Source organism: Galeopterus variegatus, unplaced genomic scaffold (genome assembly GCF_000696425.1).
Source record: "Galeopterus variegatus unplaced genomic scaffold, G_variegatus-3.0.2 Scaffold1608, whole genome shotgun sequence".
NCBI lineage: Eukaryota > Metazoa > Chordata > Mammalia > Dermoptera > Cynocephalidae > Galeopterus > Galeopterus variegatus.
The window spans coordinates 89,100-106,393 of NW_007727719.1; the positions used below are offsets into that span (position 1 = coordinate 89,100).

General features: G+C 49.3%; 1 protein-coding gene and 1 pseudogene across 4 annotated transcripts; one reads left to right on the forward strand and one right to left on the reverse strand.

The window, feature by feature from the left end:
* Positions 1 to 548: 548 nt before the first annotated feature.
* On the reverse strand, positions 549 to 16,976 carry TNNT1 (troponin T type 1 (skeletal, slow)). Of its 4 annotated transcripts, XM_008577940.1 has the most exons (14): positions 16,890 to 16,976; positions 15,164 to 15,203; positions 15,022 to 15,035; positions 14,659 to 14,688; positions 14,398 to 14,430; positions 13,576 to 13,597; positions 10,636 to 10,699; positions 8,431 to 8,547; positions 8,228 to 8,305; positions 5,282 to 5,395; positions 4,923 to 5,032; positions 1,891 to 1,981; positions 1,757 to 1,797; positions 549 to 687 (listed from the first exon to the last, which is right to left on the reverse strand). In XM_008577940.1, the coding sequence occupies exons 1-14, from the start codon at positions 16,951 to 16,953 to the stop codon at positions 642 to 644; spliced, it is 864 nt and encodes a 287-aa protein (XP_008576162.1). In that variant the 5' UTR covers positions 16,954 to 16,976; the 3' UTR covers positions 549 to 641. The 4 variants fall into 4 exon arrangements, with proteins under 4 accessions (XP_008576162.1, XP_008576163.1, XP_008576164.1 ...); XM_008577941.1 differs by lacking the exon at positions 14,398 to 14,430; XM_008577942.1 differs by lacking the exons at positions 15,022 to 15,035; positions 15,164 to 15,203; positions 16,890 to 16,976 and adding an exon at positions 14,775 to 14,918.
* Positions 5,403 to 6,263, forward strand: LOC103594695 (annotated as a pseudogene).
* Positions 16,977 to 17,294: the final 318 nt, after the last annotated feature.

Consider the following 17,294-nt stretch of genomic DNA (forward strand, 5'->3'; position numbering starts at 1 on the left):
CGCACCCCTCAGTGTTGCCCCCGTCCCGGCCCGGGGACCGGCAACGGAATCACAACCCTCGGTGCTGCTCCCGCGCCTCACTCAGCCAGTGAGCGGGAACCGGTCTGCATGTGGGATCCGAACCCTCGGGCGGGAGTGCCACCACGCTTCCCAAGTGGCGCACTATCCAGTGCGCCACCGGGCCGGCCCCGTAGGACTTTTCTTCACAGTCCCATGAGCTAATTCCCCTAATAAATCCCTCTCATACGATTATAACATATCCTATTGATTCTGTCTCTCTGGAGAACTCTAACACAGGCATATACCTAGGAGTGGAATTGCTGGGTCATATGGTAACTGTGTTTCATTTTTTGAGGAACTGCCAGACTGTTTTCCAAAGCAGCTGCACCAGTTTACATTTCCACCAGCAGCATGTGAGGTTTCAACTTGACATATGTTAATGATTGTTGAGGACTCCCCCAAGCAGTAGCTAGTTGGTGATAATAAGTCAATTAGCCATGATAGACCAGCTGCATATTAATAATAATAGCATCACAGAACTCAGCAGGTGCCTGCAGGGGGAGCATTTATTTCGAGCTACAGATAGGACAAATACTCCAATGGCTCCCGGCTGTCTCAAGGTGGACCTCAGTCCTGGCTTCTCACTTCCAGCGGCCTCCAACGCGACCCTTCCCTGCCCCCTTCCGGCTGTAGGAGAAGGAGGTGATATCAGGAAGGGGGGGCCTCTCCATCCTCTGAGATGATGAGATGAGCCCCAGGCCACCCTCAATTTGGAAAGCCCATCCCCCAAAATATCAGCCCTCCCCGCGCAGGGAAAGAGGTGGGCAAAGGCATTCAACTGTTGTCTCATTCAGATTCAATGACTGGGGAGGTGTGGTCCGTGGTCAAAGGCCTCATTAACACGTGGGAGTTGATATTTGTGGGTGAGTTCAGGATGTTCACGCAGACACTGATAAGTGTTTATGAGTAAGGGGCCAGGGTGGGGAGAGGAAGCGGTGAGTGGGTCATCTGAGAGTGGCTAACATGCAAGAGGGGCCAGGGGAGGCTGGGGTGAAAGAGACAGAAAGTGAGACAGAGATAGAGGAAGAGAGAGAAACAGAGAAGAGAGAGAGGAGAGAGGGAGGCAGGAAGGGGAAGAGAGAGACAGAGGGAAGGGAGGGAGGGAGATAGAAAGAGACACTTGGGAGAGCGTGGTGCTGACAACACCAAGTCAAGGGTTAAGATCCCCTTACTGGTCATCTTTTTTTAAAAAAAGAAAAGAAAAAGACAGAGAGGGAAGAGAGAGGGAGAGAGAGACCAAGCAAGAAACCAATATTTAGAGCCAGTTTTCTCAGCCATGGCACTATTGACATTTGGAGCCAGATCATTGTGTGATAGGGGCTGTCCTGTCATTGTAGGACTTCGAGCAGCCTCCCTGGTCTCACCCACTAGATGCCAGTAGCCCCCCTCTAGTTTTAACAACCAAAAACATTCCAGACATTGTCAAACGTCCTTTCGGGAACAAGATCACTGCCCCCCATGCTGCCCACAGTGAGAATCATAGATTTAGAGGGACATAGAAAAAGGGACTGAAACCTGAGAGACAGAGAGCAGAGAGAGAAGGACAGAGAATGAGGGGAAAAAGACAAGAGTAAGGGACAGATACCAAGAGCGGGTGGAGGATGGAATCTCACAGAGGGAGGGAAAGAGAGGCCCTGAGAGTCAAAGGGAGATGTGTGGGGGGAAAGCAGGGGCTCAGAGCCCAGTTCACACTTACAACTTCTGGGCGTGGCTGATGCGGTTGTACAGCACATTGATCTGCAGAGGCAGAAGGAAGATGCTGGGACAGCAAGTGACGATGGGCCGCCCACCCCCAGTCTAGCCCGGGCCTCCAGCAGAAATGGGTCCCACCTCATATTTCTGCTGCTTCAGCTTCTCCATCAGATCAAACTTCTCGGACTCCAGCTGGTGGATCCAGTCCGACAGCTCCTGGGCCTTCTCCCTGGCAGGGCAAGAGGGCTGTGATGGAGGGGAGCCAGGCCATGCCCTAGGCCCAGAGATGGAGAGAGACTTGGGCCCAGAGAGGTTAAGGGAACTGTCCAAAGCCACACAGCAAACCTCTTGAGTTCAGCATTGTTGGCACCATTCTGTTAATATTTGAGGCCGAGGGTTTTAAAACCTGTGCCTACTTTCTCTATATCCAAAATGGAGATCTCATATTTCCCCAAAATGTCATGGTTAAGAGCCCAGACTCTGGAGTCAGAAAGACCTGGTTCAAATTCCAGTTCTGCTGTTCTCTGGTTTATGACTACAGCTAAGTGACTTCCTTTATTTTTATTTTTTATTTTTTAATCTTATTTATTTTCTGGTGGTGTTGTTGAAGCATAATTGATTGTACATATCTGTGTGGTACAGTGTTGAATATCAGTACCTGTGTGCAACATGTGATGCTCAAATCAGGATAGTTAGTATATTCAACATTACATAATGTAATCATTTTTTGTGACTTCTTTTAGAATCCTGTTTCCTTCTCTAAAAAGTATAGAAATAAAATTGTGGGAGATAAGGCTGATTGCCTACTTAATAGCCCTTCTCCCTTTCTTCTTTAGAAATAGAGCCTTGTATAATAGGCCTAGTTGAAAGGCTACTTTTCTCAATCTCCCTTGCAGGTTCGTGTGGCCAACGGGATAAGAGTAGGTCATTGAGTGGGGCTTCCAAGAAAGACTTTGTGGCTCTTTTCTTGCAATTTCTGTCTGCTGCTTGGGTCACCCATGAGATGGCTGGAGCTCCAGCAGTCATATTGGGCTGTGAGGTGATTTTGAAGATGAAAATATTGGGCTGAAAGTGGTGGAGCAGAAAAATAGAAGTCTAGGGCCAGCCCAGTGGCGCACTGCTACAGTGCACCGCTTGGGAGCGCGGTGGCGCTCCCGCCGAGGGTTCGGATCCCACATACGGACCGGTTCCCGCTCACTGGCTGAGCGAGGTGTGGGAGCAACACCGAGGGTTGCGATCCCGTTGCCGGTCCCAGTCTGGTACGTGCACGACACTGAGGGTTGTGATCCGTTGCCGGACACGAAAAAAGACAAAAAAAGGAAAAAAAAAAAAAAAAATAGAAGTCTAGGTCTCTGATCATTTTGCAGAGTTGCCACACCAGCCGTGGACTATCTATTTTCAGTTTTTTTCTATTTGAGAAACAAAACTTCTGTATTTTAGGCTACAATAATCAGAACTCAGTTACTAGAGGCCAAGCTTATTCTTAACTGACTGCATTGAGCTGTTGTGGAATGAAATAATGCATGCAAACTGCCTGGCATATAATAAACACTCAATGAAGCTAGTTGTTACTATTCATTTTATTATTACTATCACTTCTCGATTTATTTTATCAGCTAATGGCTTTCAAATGTCCTCTCCTCTGTGGTGTATTTTATTTAAAGATTTTATATCATCTCATATGCCTTTAGTTTCTCCTATCTAATAAATAAGATTTAAGTAACTTTAGATCCTCAAAAAATATTGGATCCAAATTATGAGTGGGTGTGTGGCAGGGGACAAGAAAAAGGAAAAATGAACATTGACTACATGTTATGTTATGCCAGGCCTTGTGAGAATACTTTACATAAATCGTGTGCACAGGAGGGAGGGCACAGAGCCAGCTCCAAAGGCTTCCAAGAGCCGACTACACATCTTTTCCCAATTCTACATTCAGTGTCCTCACATTGGCTATTTATGCCAGGCCTTGTGAGAATACTTTACATAAATCGTGTGCACAGGAGGGAGGGCACAGAGCCAGCTCCAAAAGCTTCCAAGAGCCGACTACACATCTTTTCCCAATTCTACATTCAGTGTCCTCACATTGGCTATTTGAAATCAGCATTGTGGGAGTACTTCCACCATGGAAATGGGCAAGTGCTAAATCTAGACTTTTCTCCCCCTGGAGGGCCGGCTGTTAAACATTTACAGTCAGACCACTTTACAGCACTTTGTAGCAAAGAGTACAGGCCACTGCACCTGACTGCCTGGGTTCAAATCCCAGCTTTTCCACTTGCTAGCTGTGCAACCCTGGAAAGGTTACTCAACCTCTCTGTGCATCAGGTTCCTCATCAGTAACATAAGGAAAATAATAGTATCTACCCCATAGGATTGTAAGCCCACCAGAGGAGGCTGCTGCAGTTATGATTATGATCATGACTATGATTATTATCTCACTGGCCTTTCACATATCTGAGGTAGATTTTGTTATCATGTCCTCATTTTATCCATGAGGAAAAAGAAGGCCAGAGAAGTGAAGTAATGTACCTACGGTCACACAACTAGTAATTGGTGGAGCTGGCACTGAGCCGTGGGCAAGTGTCTTCAGAGCCTGAGCTCCAAATTTTATCACTGTGCTGCCTTCGGAGTGGTAGAAGTTTCTGATTTTTGAGCCCTGTCCCAAGTCAGAGGACAGTGATATGCAGATGAGGCCCCTGAAGGAAAGACTCCCAGCACCCTTCCCTCTTGTTGCTTATCATTAGATGCACGCTGTCCTGGTAACGGGATGTGAAGGGGAAGAGAGAGTCCCATCAGGCAGTGATGCAGCTGGAGATTGTTCACCAGCACGTGTGGCTTTAATTTAGGTAAAAGATAGGGCCCATCCTGAATTCCCAAAGCACATCATCATTTCCTAAATTTGGGGGAGCCATATTTGTCTGGCTTCCCTACCACAACCCACATCACCTGCTAGACTCTACAGGCTACGGCAGTCACAAAATGTGGGTCCCATATCAGTGACATGTTTCACAGAGGAAGCAGCAAGGGCCCAGCGAGGGGGAGCCACTTGCCCAAAGTCACCCAGCACCAGGGCTCAGATCTGGGGCATCCACCCGCCCAGACCTGGACGAGGGTCTTCTTATCTCCATCTCACGACCTGGCCCTTCCAGCCCTGAACCCCCCACCCCACTTACCGGAGCTGGTCCTCCCCCAAGTAGTCAATGTTCAGAGGCTTTTTACGCTCAGACAGGATCCGCACTTTCATCTCCCGTCCTGTCTGCCGCTTACCACGCTTCTGTTCTGCCTGAGGGGTGTGAAGAGGGCATTGTGAGCTGGGGAAAAGACCCTCCAGACCACTCTCCATGTAAGGACTCACGGGGCTGACCTCCTGGCCACCACTTCCCCCAGATCTAGGAGTCCAGGCGCCCAGCCCTCCCTCCCTAGACCCAGGAGTCCAGGCCTCCAGTCCCTCCTTCACCAGAAAGCAGAGTATAGGCCTCTGATTCCTTCCTCCTTAGAACTTAGACCTCAGTCCCCAGCAGGTTGAACCCACCTTCACTAGGTAACCCCCAAAGTGGGCTCCCATGTTGGATAGAACCTTCTTCTTTTTGGCATCGTCCTCCGCCCGCTTCTTGGCCTCTTCCTCTTCCTTCCGCATCTTCTCCTCCTGTGGGAAGAAGGGGCTTAACCTCATGGGCTCCCCTTCAGAACTGAGGGAAGAAGTGCCCTGAGATGGGATGTGGGGGGCTCGGCTCTGTGCTGAGTGGAGCTGAGGCTCGGGGATTCATAAGACCCAGTGCCCAAGAGGCAAGGGGAATATTAGAACTGGCAAAAAAGTGTTCAGGGCCAGGAGAGTGGGTGGAGGATGAAGAAGGGGCTGGCTTTCGCTGACAGTGATGCAAGATGGCAGCCACCATGGCAGCCACCACGGGCTTGGGAGGAAAAGTCCTTCGCAATTTCTGACTGTCGGAAGAATTCAAGAATGCCAGAAAGAAGTAGGAAATAATACAGTTAGCTGGGGTCTAGAAGATGATGGGGACATGACACTTACAAGATGGACATGGATGATAACTGGGACTCCAAAAACAATGTATGAAAATCAAGGGCCGGCCCATGGGTCACTTGGGAGAGTGCGGTGCTGATAACACCAAGGCCACGGGTTGGGATCCCTATATAGGGATGGCCGGTTCACTCACTGGCTGAGCGTGGTGCTGACAACACCAGGTCAAGGGTTGAGATCCCCTTACCGGTCATCTTTAAAAAAAAAAAAAAAATGTATGAAAACCAAATATACAGCCTTAAAATAGAATGTGGACCTCAATACCCAGAAGCACCTCCTTTTGTAAGATTTGTAGCAAAAATTAATATGAATGGAGTTAATAGTTCTAATGGAGTTATAGACCCAAGAGCCATATCAGTTCTAGCAAAATTCATATAGCATCAAAGTTGTTCTGCAAGAGCTTCGGCACCTAATGATGTCTACAGAAAATATAAAACTCCCTTAGCCACCTGAAGGACAGTGTTACAGCAATTAATTTTTTTAAAAAAAGAAAGAAAAACCACAGGCCCTTCCCCTTTTCCATAGTAGCAAATTTTCTAGATACCTCTTGTAGACCTCAAAGTACTGGAAAGGAAGCTGTCATTCAAAGGCAATTTGTCTTAACGTACTGCAAGTGATATTAATATCATTTGATACTAATTTGAAATATATAAATTGTTCTATAACAACAACAACAACAAAAAAAGAATTGGCGAAAAGGCAGGAGTTCCCCTCCTGGCCTTTCTAGGCCTAGTTGTATAACCACCTGAAAGTCCCTTTCCCTCTCTGTGCTTTAGTATCCTCCAGCAAAAGTAAAATATGTGGAGAATGGGGCCATGCTTGCTTTTTCTGCATCCCTCCAGCCTGAAATGGCCAGTGGTGAACTTTGCCATGTAACCTCAGTTGTGTTACTAAAGCTCTCTGGGCCTCGGTCTCCCTTAGTCTCATGATATGAGAATGTCTGGCCTCAGAAGGTCAAAACTGGTGATGGGGCTAGGGGTTTGGGGCATTAAAGAGACTGATGGCCTAAGCCCGAAGAAGGGGTTCTAGAATGTTTAGTGAGTCACCACAATGTTCCAGAAAGTCTGCATTGCATGTTCCAGAAATAGTGGCTTGTCTAGGCTGAAACTCCTCTCCCCACTGAAAGGGTGGTGAGATGGGCATGATGCTTTTCTGTACATCCAGCATTCTCTACCTGAATTAGTTTCCTATTGCTGATATAATGTGCAAAGTTAGTGCCCTAAAACAATGCTATCTTACAGTGCTGCAGGCCAAAAATCTGAATGGGTCTCACTGGGCTAAAATCAAGGTGGGAATAGACTGGTTCTTTCTGGAGACTTTAGGAGAAAATCTATTGCCTTGCTTTTTCTATATTCTAGAGGCCATCTGCATTCCTTGTCTCGTATCCCCTTCCTCCATCTTCAAAGGCAGCAGCGTAGCCTCTTCAAATCTCTCTGGCTCTGACCCTCCTGTCTCCCTCTTATGAGGATCCTTGTGATGACGTCAGGCCCACCCAGATGATCCAGGACAATCTCCCCATCTCAAGATCCTTAACTTAATCACATCTGCAAAATCCCTTTTGCCATGTAGGGAAATGTCCTCCCAGACTCTGGGGATTAGGATGTGGACGTCTTTGTGGGGTCATTATCCTGCCTACTCCCATTCTTTAAACACGGTACAAGTGGGGACCCACTCCTTGATGGCAAGGTAGGTGATGTTTCCAAGGCCTAAACCATTCTAACCACTCTCCCCCACATAGCCAACGATCAGCTCCAGCTCCACGGTGGACAGTCTGAACTCATCCTAGGATTTGTGCAAGAAACAGAGAAAAGAGGAGTTTAGGGGCTGGCCCGTGGCTCACTCGGGAGAGTGCGGTGCTGATAACACCAAGGCCACGGGTTTGGATCCCATATAGGGATGGCAGGTTAGCTCGCTGGCTGAGCGTGGTGCTGACAACACCAAGTCAAGGGTTAAGATCCCCTTACCGGTCATCTTTTTAAAAAAAAAAAAAAAGAAAAAGAAAAGAAAAGAGGAGTTTAAGCCAGAGCTGCTGTTGATCAGGGAATGGGGTGTCCAGGAGGGTGACCAACATTCCAGTTTGCCTCGGACTAATGGGAATGCAGGATCCCAGGCAAACTAAAAGGAGTCGGCCAGCCCAGTGTCCACAGAAAGGTAGGCCAAGGGTTGGGAATAGAAAAGCTCCCTCTCTGTGCTATCATTTGAGTCCTTTGATACAGCCATGCCTGAAGCAAGCCAAGCCCCAGACTTTGCAGTTAAATGAGCCGACAAAATTATCTTTCTGCTGCATCCAGTTTGGGTTGGAGTTTCTCTCCCGTGCAACAGAAAAATCCTTGAATAAGACGTCATGTGGACTTTCTCAGGACCCCAGAGAATATCAGAAATTGAGAACGGGGCATTCAGATGCAGCGACGTTCGGGCTGCCGGGGCGGGCACACGCACCGCCAGCTTCGCCTGACGCTCGCGCTCCTTCTCCGTGCGGAAGCGCTGCTGCTCGGCTCTTTCCGACCGGCGCCGCTCCTGCGGGAGGGACAGGAGTGAGCGTGTGCAGAGATGCTGCCCCCGAAGGGGAATCATTCTCTGTACCTCCCAAGACCCGGGGAGTGAGGGGAGGATGTGGGGGAACCAGGACTCCCCTGACTCACAATGCGGTCCTTCAGCGCAACGAGCTCCTCTTCCTCTTTCTTCCTCTGCTCAAAATGCACGTCGATGAGTGTCTGCAGCTCCAGCAGGTCTTTCTCCATGCGCTTCCGGTGGATGTCCTACAGGACAGAGAGGGGGACCAGCCCTGTGAGACCGCTGGAGAAGGCACCAGCTTCTCTCAGTGCCTCTGAGAAATGTCAGGGTTCTGGTGTGCAGAAGAGGAGCCCGCCCCAGCAAGAAGTGATGGATTTGACAGTTTACTGTGATGTTTTCCAGCAGATGGCAGCAAAGCATCGTGTTCGAACAATAGTCAACTATTATAAGGCCGTGCTTCCAAAAGAAGGGAGTGGGAGCCTGGGACCGGACCCCCCCCCCCCCACAACCAGGCACCCCGTGCCAGTGCCTCGGGGCCTTCCCTGGGACCCATGGCATGGAGCTGGGGACCGGACCCACCTCCCACAACCAAGCACACCACGCCAGCACCTCGGGGCCCACAGTGGGAACCGGGGTATGGAGAAGGGGACCGGATCCCCCTCCTACCACCAGGCACACTGCACCAGTGGCTTGGGGCCTGCCGTGGACCCGAGGCATGGAGGATTGAAACCCCTCCCACAACCAGGCACACTGCGCCAGTGCCTTGGGGTGTGTCCAGGGACCCAGGGTAAGGAGCTGGGGACTAGCCCCCCTCCCACAACCAGGCACACCATGCCAACACCTCGGGACCCACTTGGGGACCCAGGGCAAGGAACCGGGGATTGGACACTCTCCACAATCAGGCACACTGCCAGCACCATGGAGCAGGCCAAAAACATCTCCTCCGTGTGGGTGGTCCACCACAGCCACCACGATAACCATGGCTTCAGTGAAGGTGGCTAGACGCCACAACCACCACACAGATGGTCCGCCAGCCACTGGAGTGAGTTGACACAAGGAGAGCCACCAGCAGAGACAAAGAAAGGAGGAGGATGTCTGTCTCCACAGAGCCCATTTCATAGTGACAGAAGAGACATCTGCTCTATGATTGTATTGGGGGACCTGATCACGCCTCTCGGCATTGGGCAGATCATTTGGGAAACAGATCAACAGAGTAACCATTATTCTTTCAGAGGGAGAGAGGACATCTAGGGTGATTAGAGGAGGGAGGGGTAGAGGAAGAGGGTTGGGGCGGGATTCGACAAGGGGCATAAAGAATAATTACAATTTGTAACAATATATATGCTAGTAATACTGATTTGATCAACATATCTCAATGTTGAACCCCCAAAATATGTATAATCAATTTTGATTCAATAAAAATTTTAAAAAGAAAAAAAAAAAGAAGGGAGTAGGGAGAGGCGGTATAAAGAATACAAAAGAATACAGAGGCACTCATTGTGTTAGAGAATCAAGTCCACCAGCTAAATTATCCTACTGTTATGTCCTGAAAACTAATCTTAAAAAAAGATAAACTTAATCAGTAAATTCACCCTACAAGGTGGGAAAGCCTACGTTGAGTTTGATTCACATAAAGATGTTACAAAGAATTTGTTATTATATAAATGTTACAGGAAATATGATCAAAGGTTTTAATCTTTTCTTGACTTCCTCCTGAACACTTCCATCTTAGCAAGTGATAAACATGATGGTTGAAAAGCCTAATTGTGGGTAAATGATTGAGGAACAGATAAAAATATTAATATCTACTGTTTATCACCATATTATATGAAATAGAAGTGACCATCCTTGAAGAAGTATTTGCTTCTTCTTGCTTGAAGAAGTATTTGACCAAAAAGAAAAAAAGCAATACCTGTCATTTATAAATTTTCTTGTTCTAAAGAAAGCAATTATGTTCTATAGATATATAAATAAAAAGTTAGGGCCGGCCGGGTGGCGCATGCTACAGTGCGCAGCTTGGGAGCGCAGCGGCGCTCCCGCCGAGGGTTTGGATCCCACATACAGACCAGTTCCCACTCACTGGCTGAGCGAGGTGCGGGCGCAACACCGAGGGTTGCGATCTCGTTGCCAGTCCCGGTCCGGTACGGGCGCAACACTGAGGGTTGCGATCTGTTGCCGGACACGGAAAAAATAAATAAATAAATAAATAAATAAAAAGTTATTTCATACCAAAGAGAGGAGGGGGGAGTAGGGAAGGGTGCCCTTTCCTAATTGGCACAAAGGCACCATAAAGACTAGCAACTGTGCCTGGGGATAGGATATCTGTTACTTACATCGAAGTCAACACGCTCCCCTTCTGGGATCTTTGGGGGGATCAAAGGAGGTACCACAGGACGGCTGAATGGACAGAAGAGGATTAAGACCATTAGTAGTCTAACTTCCCAGACCGAACTCCAAATCTGTGCTGTCCAATGTGGTAGCCACTAGCCACCGCTGACTCCTGAGCCCCTTACACACCAGATTCCAAGACTCAGTGCAAACAAAAGAATGTAAAATATCTCACTAATGGCCGCCCCTCGGTGGCGCTCCCGCCGAGGGTTCGGATCCCACATACAGACCGGCCGCTCACTGGCTGAGCGAGGTGCGGGCGCAACACCGAGGGTTGCGATCCCGTTGCCGGTCCCAGTCCGGTACGGGCGCGACACTGAGGGTTGCGATCCGTTGCCGGACACGAAAAAAAAAAAAAGACAAAAAAAAAATATCTCACTAATAATGTTTTATATTGATTTCATGTTGAAACGGTAAAACTCCAGATATAATGGGTTGAATAAAATATGCTATAAAAATTAATTTTACCTGTTTCATTGTACTTTTAAAAATGGGGCTAGTAAAAAATTCAAGCTACACATGTGGCTTGCGTTATATTTGTATTGGGTGGTACTACTCCGGGGGTCAGCCCTCAACCCTCTCTGATTTCCTGCCACTGGGAGCTCCCAGTTCCTTGGAGTTCTCTCTTTCCTTGGTTTCTCAGACAGCACTTTCTAGTGATTTGCCTCCTACCTCTCTGGCTGTTCCATCTCCTTGTCCCCTGGTGAGTTTTTCTTTCCCCTTTTCTTCATTCATAGGACACTCTCATGATCAATGTCATTCACCCAAATGACTTCAAATATCTCCAGTTACTGAGGACTCCCCAACTCTGTCTCCAGCCTAGACTGTCTCCTTAGCCTCGGACCCAAGTTCCCAGATGCTTCCGGAATATTTCCCACCTTCCCACACACCATGTCCCAACGGAGCTCATCAAGTTCTCCAAGATGAAGGTGGCCACCATCCATTTGGTTCCCCAGCCCAAAGACCCTTGGGAGTTGTCCTCACCTCCTCCCTCCCCTTATCCCAATAGCTCATCAATCCCCAACTCCTGTCCCCTTTGCCTGGTAACCTCTCTCAGTCTGCTTCCTCCTTTCCACCCGATGGCACCTTGCCCCAGCTCAGGCCTCTTCCCCTTGCACTTGTACCATCACATCATACTCCTCTCTGGCCTCTCTGCCTCCAGCTTCTGGCTCATCCTCCTTTATGGCTCCAGATGGACCTTTCCAATACCCAGATCTAACCCTGTTTCTCCTCTGCTCAGAATCGTTTTTTCCTTGACTCCCCACTACCCTTAAGACAAAGCCCAAGCAACTCACCCTGGCATTCAAAGTCTTTCTCCATCTGGCCTCAACCAACCTCTCCAGCTTCTCCTCTCCTCACTCACAAACACACGCAATACTTCCTGGTTCCCTGGCCATGGCATCTCCTTTCGTACCCGTGGGTCTTTTCATGTGCAGTGCCCTCTGCTTGCAATGCCATTCTTCTGACATATTCCACCTCCCTTACTCAGGTGGCCTCACCTGCTCCAACAAGCCTTCCCTGACCCTGAAGCACATTTGTCCTCTCATGTACTCCTGTGCTCTCTCACCCAGATCTGAGCTTATGCCTCCTCTGCTCAAATCCCTCCCATGGCTCCCCAGTGTCCTGGCCTCCACAGTCCCACCCTGTCTTGCATCCTGCACTGCAGCCACAATGAAAATCACACCACGGCCCATCCAAGCATAGATCATTTCTGTTTCTAGTTTTTTTCCCCATACTCAGATTGCTGTCTCCTTGCAGCTCCAAGCTTTGCCCCAATATCACCTCCTGCAGGCCTCTTCTTGGCCCAGTAAGCTTTCACAGACTCCACTGGTCAGCTTAGCTTAGGATCTTCATTATTAGAATGAGCCATGTCTGCATTTGTTTCCTGGACTGGTCTATATCCAACCACCAGACTTTGCATATATCACATAGCCTTCTCTCCTACAATATCCCTTCTACCTTCTTCAGATAGCAAAGCCCCCATTTCTCAGGACTTAGGCATCACCTCCCCTGGGAAGATTTCCTTGATTGCCTAAGCAAACATTAGGCCCCCTCCTGTGCTGCTCTGTTACCCTGGGTCTGTTCCACCAAAAGGGCAGATGACAGGGTCTGATCTGCCAAATACAGTGGTAAGTTCCCAGAAATGTTTGCTGAAAGAAGGAATAGGGGTTTTTGTGTTTGTTTGTTTGTTTGTTTGTTTGTTTGTTTGTTTGTTTGTTTGTTTGTTTGTTTGTTTGTTTGTTTGTTTGTTTGTTTGTTTGTTTGTTTGTTTGTTTGTTTGTTTGTTTGTTTGTTTGTTTGTTTGTTTGTTTGTTTGTTTGTTTGTTTGTTTGTTTGTTTGTTTGTTTGTTTGTTTGTTTGTTTGTTTGTTTGTTTGTTTGTTTGTTTGTTTGTTTGTTTGTTTGTTTGTTTGTTTGTTTGTTTGTTTGTTTGTTTGTTTGTTTGTTTGTTTGTTTGTTTGTTTGTTTGTTTGTTTGTTTGTTTGTTTGTTTGTTTGTTTGTTTGTTTGTTTGTTTGTTTGTTTGTTTGTTTGTTTGTTTGTTTGTTTGTTTGTTTGTTTGTTTGTTTGTTTGTTTGTTTGTTTGTTTATAAAGATGACCGGTAAGGGGATCTCAACCCTTGGCTTGGTGTTGTCAGCACCACGCTCAGCCAGTGAACAAACGGGCCATCCCTATATGGGATCCGAACCCGTGGCCTTGGTGTTATCAGCACCGCACTCTCCCGAGTGAGCCACAGGCCGGCCCCTGAAAGAAGGAATAGTTGACTGTCATCTCCTTTCATTTAATTCTCCTCCTCCTCCGCCTGTCTTGCACCCTATCACTGGAGGTGTGAGAAATATTTAGGAGAATGTGATTGGGACCCATCCCCCTCCTGTAGGATCTCACCTTGGTTTGGGGCGCTCCTCTTCTGTTGGTGGTGGGGGATACAAAGAGATAATTAACAAGAGTTCAGGGGGTGTGGAGGTAGGTCTGACACACCCTGGGGAGGGAACCCTCCCAAGCCTCGGCCCCCAGGAGATCAGGGAAGGACTCTGGAGTCATGTTCTGGGGGAGGGGTATGGGAAGCAGAAAAGGGGGAAGGGAAGTCAGGGTGGCCATAAAGAAGGAAGAGGGTCACACGCATCAGATATACATTCAGAAATGGTGTGGGGATCCCCTCCGCCCACCTTTCTGAGAACCCAAGATTCCAAACCCCCAGACCCTCCTCCACTTATATGCCCAGAGTTCCTTCCCTCTTCCATTAAGACCTAACAGTACAGGAGGCCCCAATTCTCTTCACTAGTGACACAGAGTTCTGTCCCAGTCCCCTCCCCCTCCAGGACACAGATTCCCAGTTCTAGCCCCTTACACAACCCTAAATTCCAAGCCCCAACCTTTGAATGTATATAGGGGAGAAAATTAACAGACAGGGTCGGGAGCGAAGATGAGAGGGGACGGAGTGGCGCCTCTCCGCAAACATCCAACCCTTCTGTAAGTATTCCTCCAAGCTGGGGAAGAAGGCTTGGGTGTCGGTCCCTTTAAGAAGGAAGGGAAAGGGTTAAAGCCACTGCGAGGCGATTTCCCTTCACGGCCACAAGAGGGCGCGGGCGCTCTCTGGGGCTTAAAGGACCGGGCCTGGGGGCGGGTTACGGGGGTTTTGGGGAAGGATAACCGTGGAAGTCAGGGCCCGATGAAATCGGTCTCTGGAAGCGAAGCAGCCGCGGTTACCTCGCTCTGCCACCGGCTCCGGCTCCTCAGGGGCTGGGGAGGGGGCGGGAGGAGAAGCGAGGATTTGGGGAGCGAGGGAGGGAGCGGCCACGCCCATCGTGGGAGTGGGGAGGAGGGGAGACACGGGAGAGGCTGTTAGAGGAACTGGAGCCGAGGCCATCGGGAGTCCCCCGTCCCCGCCAGGCCTCCACCCCGGCCCAAGCGTCCCCACATCCACCCAGCTCTCGGCTCCCGGGCCCCGCGTCCCGCTTTAGACCTCACCTTCCTCCTCCTCCTCTGCAGCCTCCTCTTCTGGAAGGGGATGGGGGCAGAGAAGAGAAGGCATTGGATACCGGGAAGCGGGCGCGAGGGGCCAGAGGCCCGCGTTTGAGTCTCACCTGGGCTGGGTGACCACTCCGGGCCTCGCTTACAAATGGCCACAGGGAGCTTTCGCCACGGTTGTGCGGGAATGGGACCGGGAAAGCTTCCAAACCCCGAGGGGCGTCGGTCCGGGAGGGAAACCCCCTCTCCACGGCCCCCTCTCTCCCTCACGCCCTCAATGGTGCCACGCCTCCTCTCGCCTCCCATTGGCTAAGATCCGCGGGGGACGTCCCCACTCCTAAGGGCAGCCCACTCTCTGCTCACCTTCCGGCTGCTCCCTGAGAACACGGCGTGGGGAGAGAGAAGGGAAGGGGACATATATTAGGACATATATTAGATATATTGGGGGGTGGGAGAGTCTCTCCACTTCTCCAAGCCCCCAAGCCCTCCTGCCAGCATCACTCACTCATATTCCTGCTCTTCGGTGTCTGACATCCTGATGTGACCTAAGGACCAGAGAGAAGAGGCCCAGTGGAGAGGGGTCCCGAAGAAGAAAGGACTAGAGTCCGGACTCCTGGGTCTGAGGGAGGAGAGGCTGGGGGTCGAGACTCCTGGGCCCCGAAGGAGGTGGGGATGGGGATCTAGACTCCCGGGTCTGAAGGAGGAGGGAGCTGGGGGCCCAGAATCCTAAGCCATGCAAGAGGACAGGGCATGGGAGGTGTGCTCTGGACGCAGCCCCAAGGCTGCAGGCCACGCCCCCTCACACAGCTGTCATCTTTTGTCTTATGACAGATCCACGGAAATTTGATCTCAGTTGGGATTAGGAGGAGATATTTGAGAAGGGACAGTGGCCTGAAAACAATAGCTGCCCCACCCCCAAGAGCTATTCTGGGGGGATGTCGTAGGTGGTGAAACAGAGGACACTTCCTAAGAAGGGATTTGGCTGGGGGGGGGGATACAAAGATAAATAAGAAATTTTATGGTGGCCATATTCTTCTTTTAACAATTTTATTGAGGTATAGTTGATATACACCAAACAGCACATATTTAATGTACAATATTTGGTAAGTTTGAACATATGGATTGGAAGAATTCAGAAACTACCTCTTCAAAATATGCCACTCTAGCATATTGACCGTTCTGAGTTAAAGGTGCTTGAAAAACAGCAGATGTAAGAAGGACGCTATTCACTCAATGCCTCTTTCTTTCTCTTAAAAACAAGTGAGACTCCTATGTGAGGGCTGCTCTTTCTATACCAGGAGAAAATAAAAAACATTTTCATTGTCTATGATGGGAGATTGAAACTGAGAATTCTATACAAACAGACCTTTTTAAAATAATTCTTATCCTCTTTTAGCCTTAGTCACACATGTCCCCTCTCCCACCCCCAACCCCTCCCCTTCGGCTGGTAATCTTCCCACCTGTCCCCTCTTTTCACCTTCACTCACATCCATGGAGTGGGGGGGTGCATCAAGAGGAGCTTCTATCCATAGACCTCATTCTGATCGCTATTTAGACCCCCCATCTCTGAGATCCTCCAAGTCTCAGGGTGCCCAGGTTAAAAGACCCCCAAAGCCCAATACCTACAGAATCTGAGACCCCAATTCTTGACAATCCAGATATGGGCCCAGACACTCTAAGACCCCCTCCTCCAGGTCTGGAGAATTCCTAAATTCTGAAACCTCAAAATTATGAGACCCCCAAAATCTTGATACCCAAACTCAGAGGCCCAGTTCATGATAACCCAAATTATGACACTACAAATGCTGATACTTCTGATCAAAGAACCTCAGATTCTGAGACTTCAATTCCTAAAACCCAGATTCGGAGACCCCTCCCCAGTTCTGATACCCTCAAGAGTCTGAGACTCCAAATCCTGATACCCAAACTGTTTGACCTCCAAGCCCAGATACCCCCAATTTCTGAGATTCCCCCAGAATCTGAGACCTCTGTGACCCTAAAGAGGTTATATTCTGAGACACCTAAATCTTGGCATCCACAGATTCTGTAACCCACAAATCCAAATACTTTCCCCTCCATCGTCCTCCTAATGTCTGAGCCTCCCAAATTCTCAGACCTCCGTTTTCATGTCCCCTCTACCTCCACTCCTCTTCCCCACACCCCTCATCTTTCCCACCCCTCTCCTGCCCACCCCCAAGGACATTGTCGTGAAGACCTCAGAGCCCCAGTACCTAAGGCTGTGTCCGCAGCTGCTGTAAACCGTAGGGCTGAGCCTTGCAAAGGGGGCTGCAGCATCTCTGGGGTTTATAGCTGGAGCCTCAGCCCCGCCCTGGGGGAGAGGGAGGCGGAGAGAATTCCTTTGCTTAAACACTAGTCCCAGAGCTCAGAGACTGCCCTGCCCCCTCCGGCTTCATATTCAAGGTCTAGGCATGTCTTGGCTGCTCCGAGGTCCCTCCCCTAATCTGTCAGCACTGCCCTGGAGCCCCTGGTTGAATCAGGCACCCTCCAGGCTCCCAATAGTACTCTATACTAGCCCTCTTACAGCACACAGCACCCTATGCTTCGAAGTCCCCCAGGTCCAGCACGGAGTATGTCCTTGGAGAATGCTTATTGACAAAAGGGGTACAAAAGAAGTT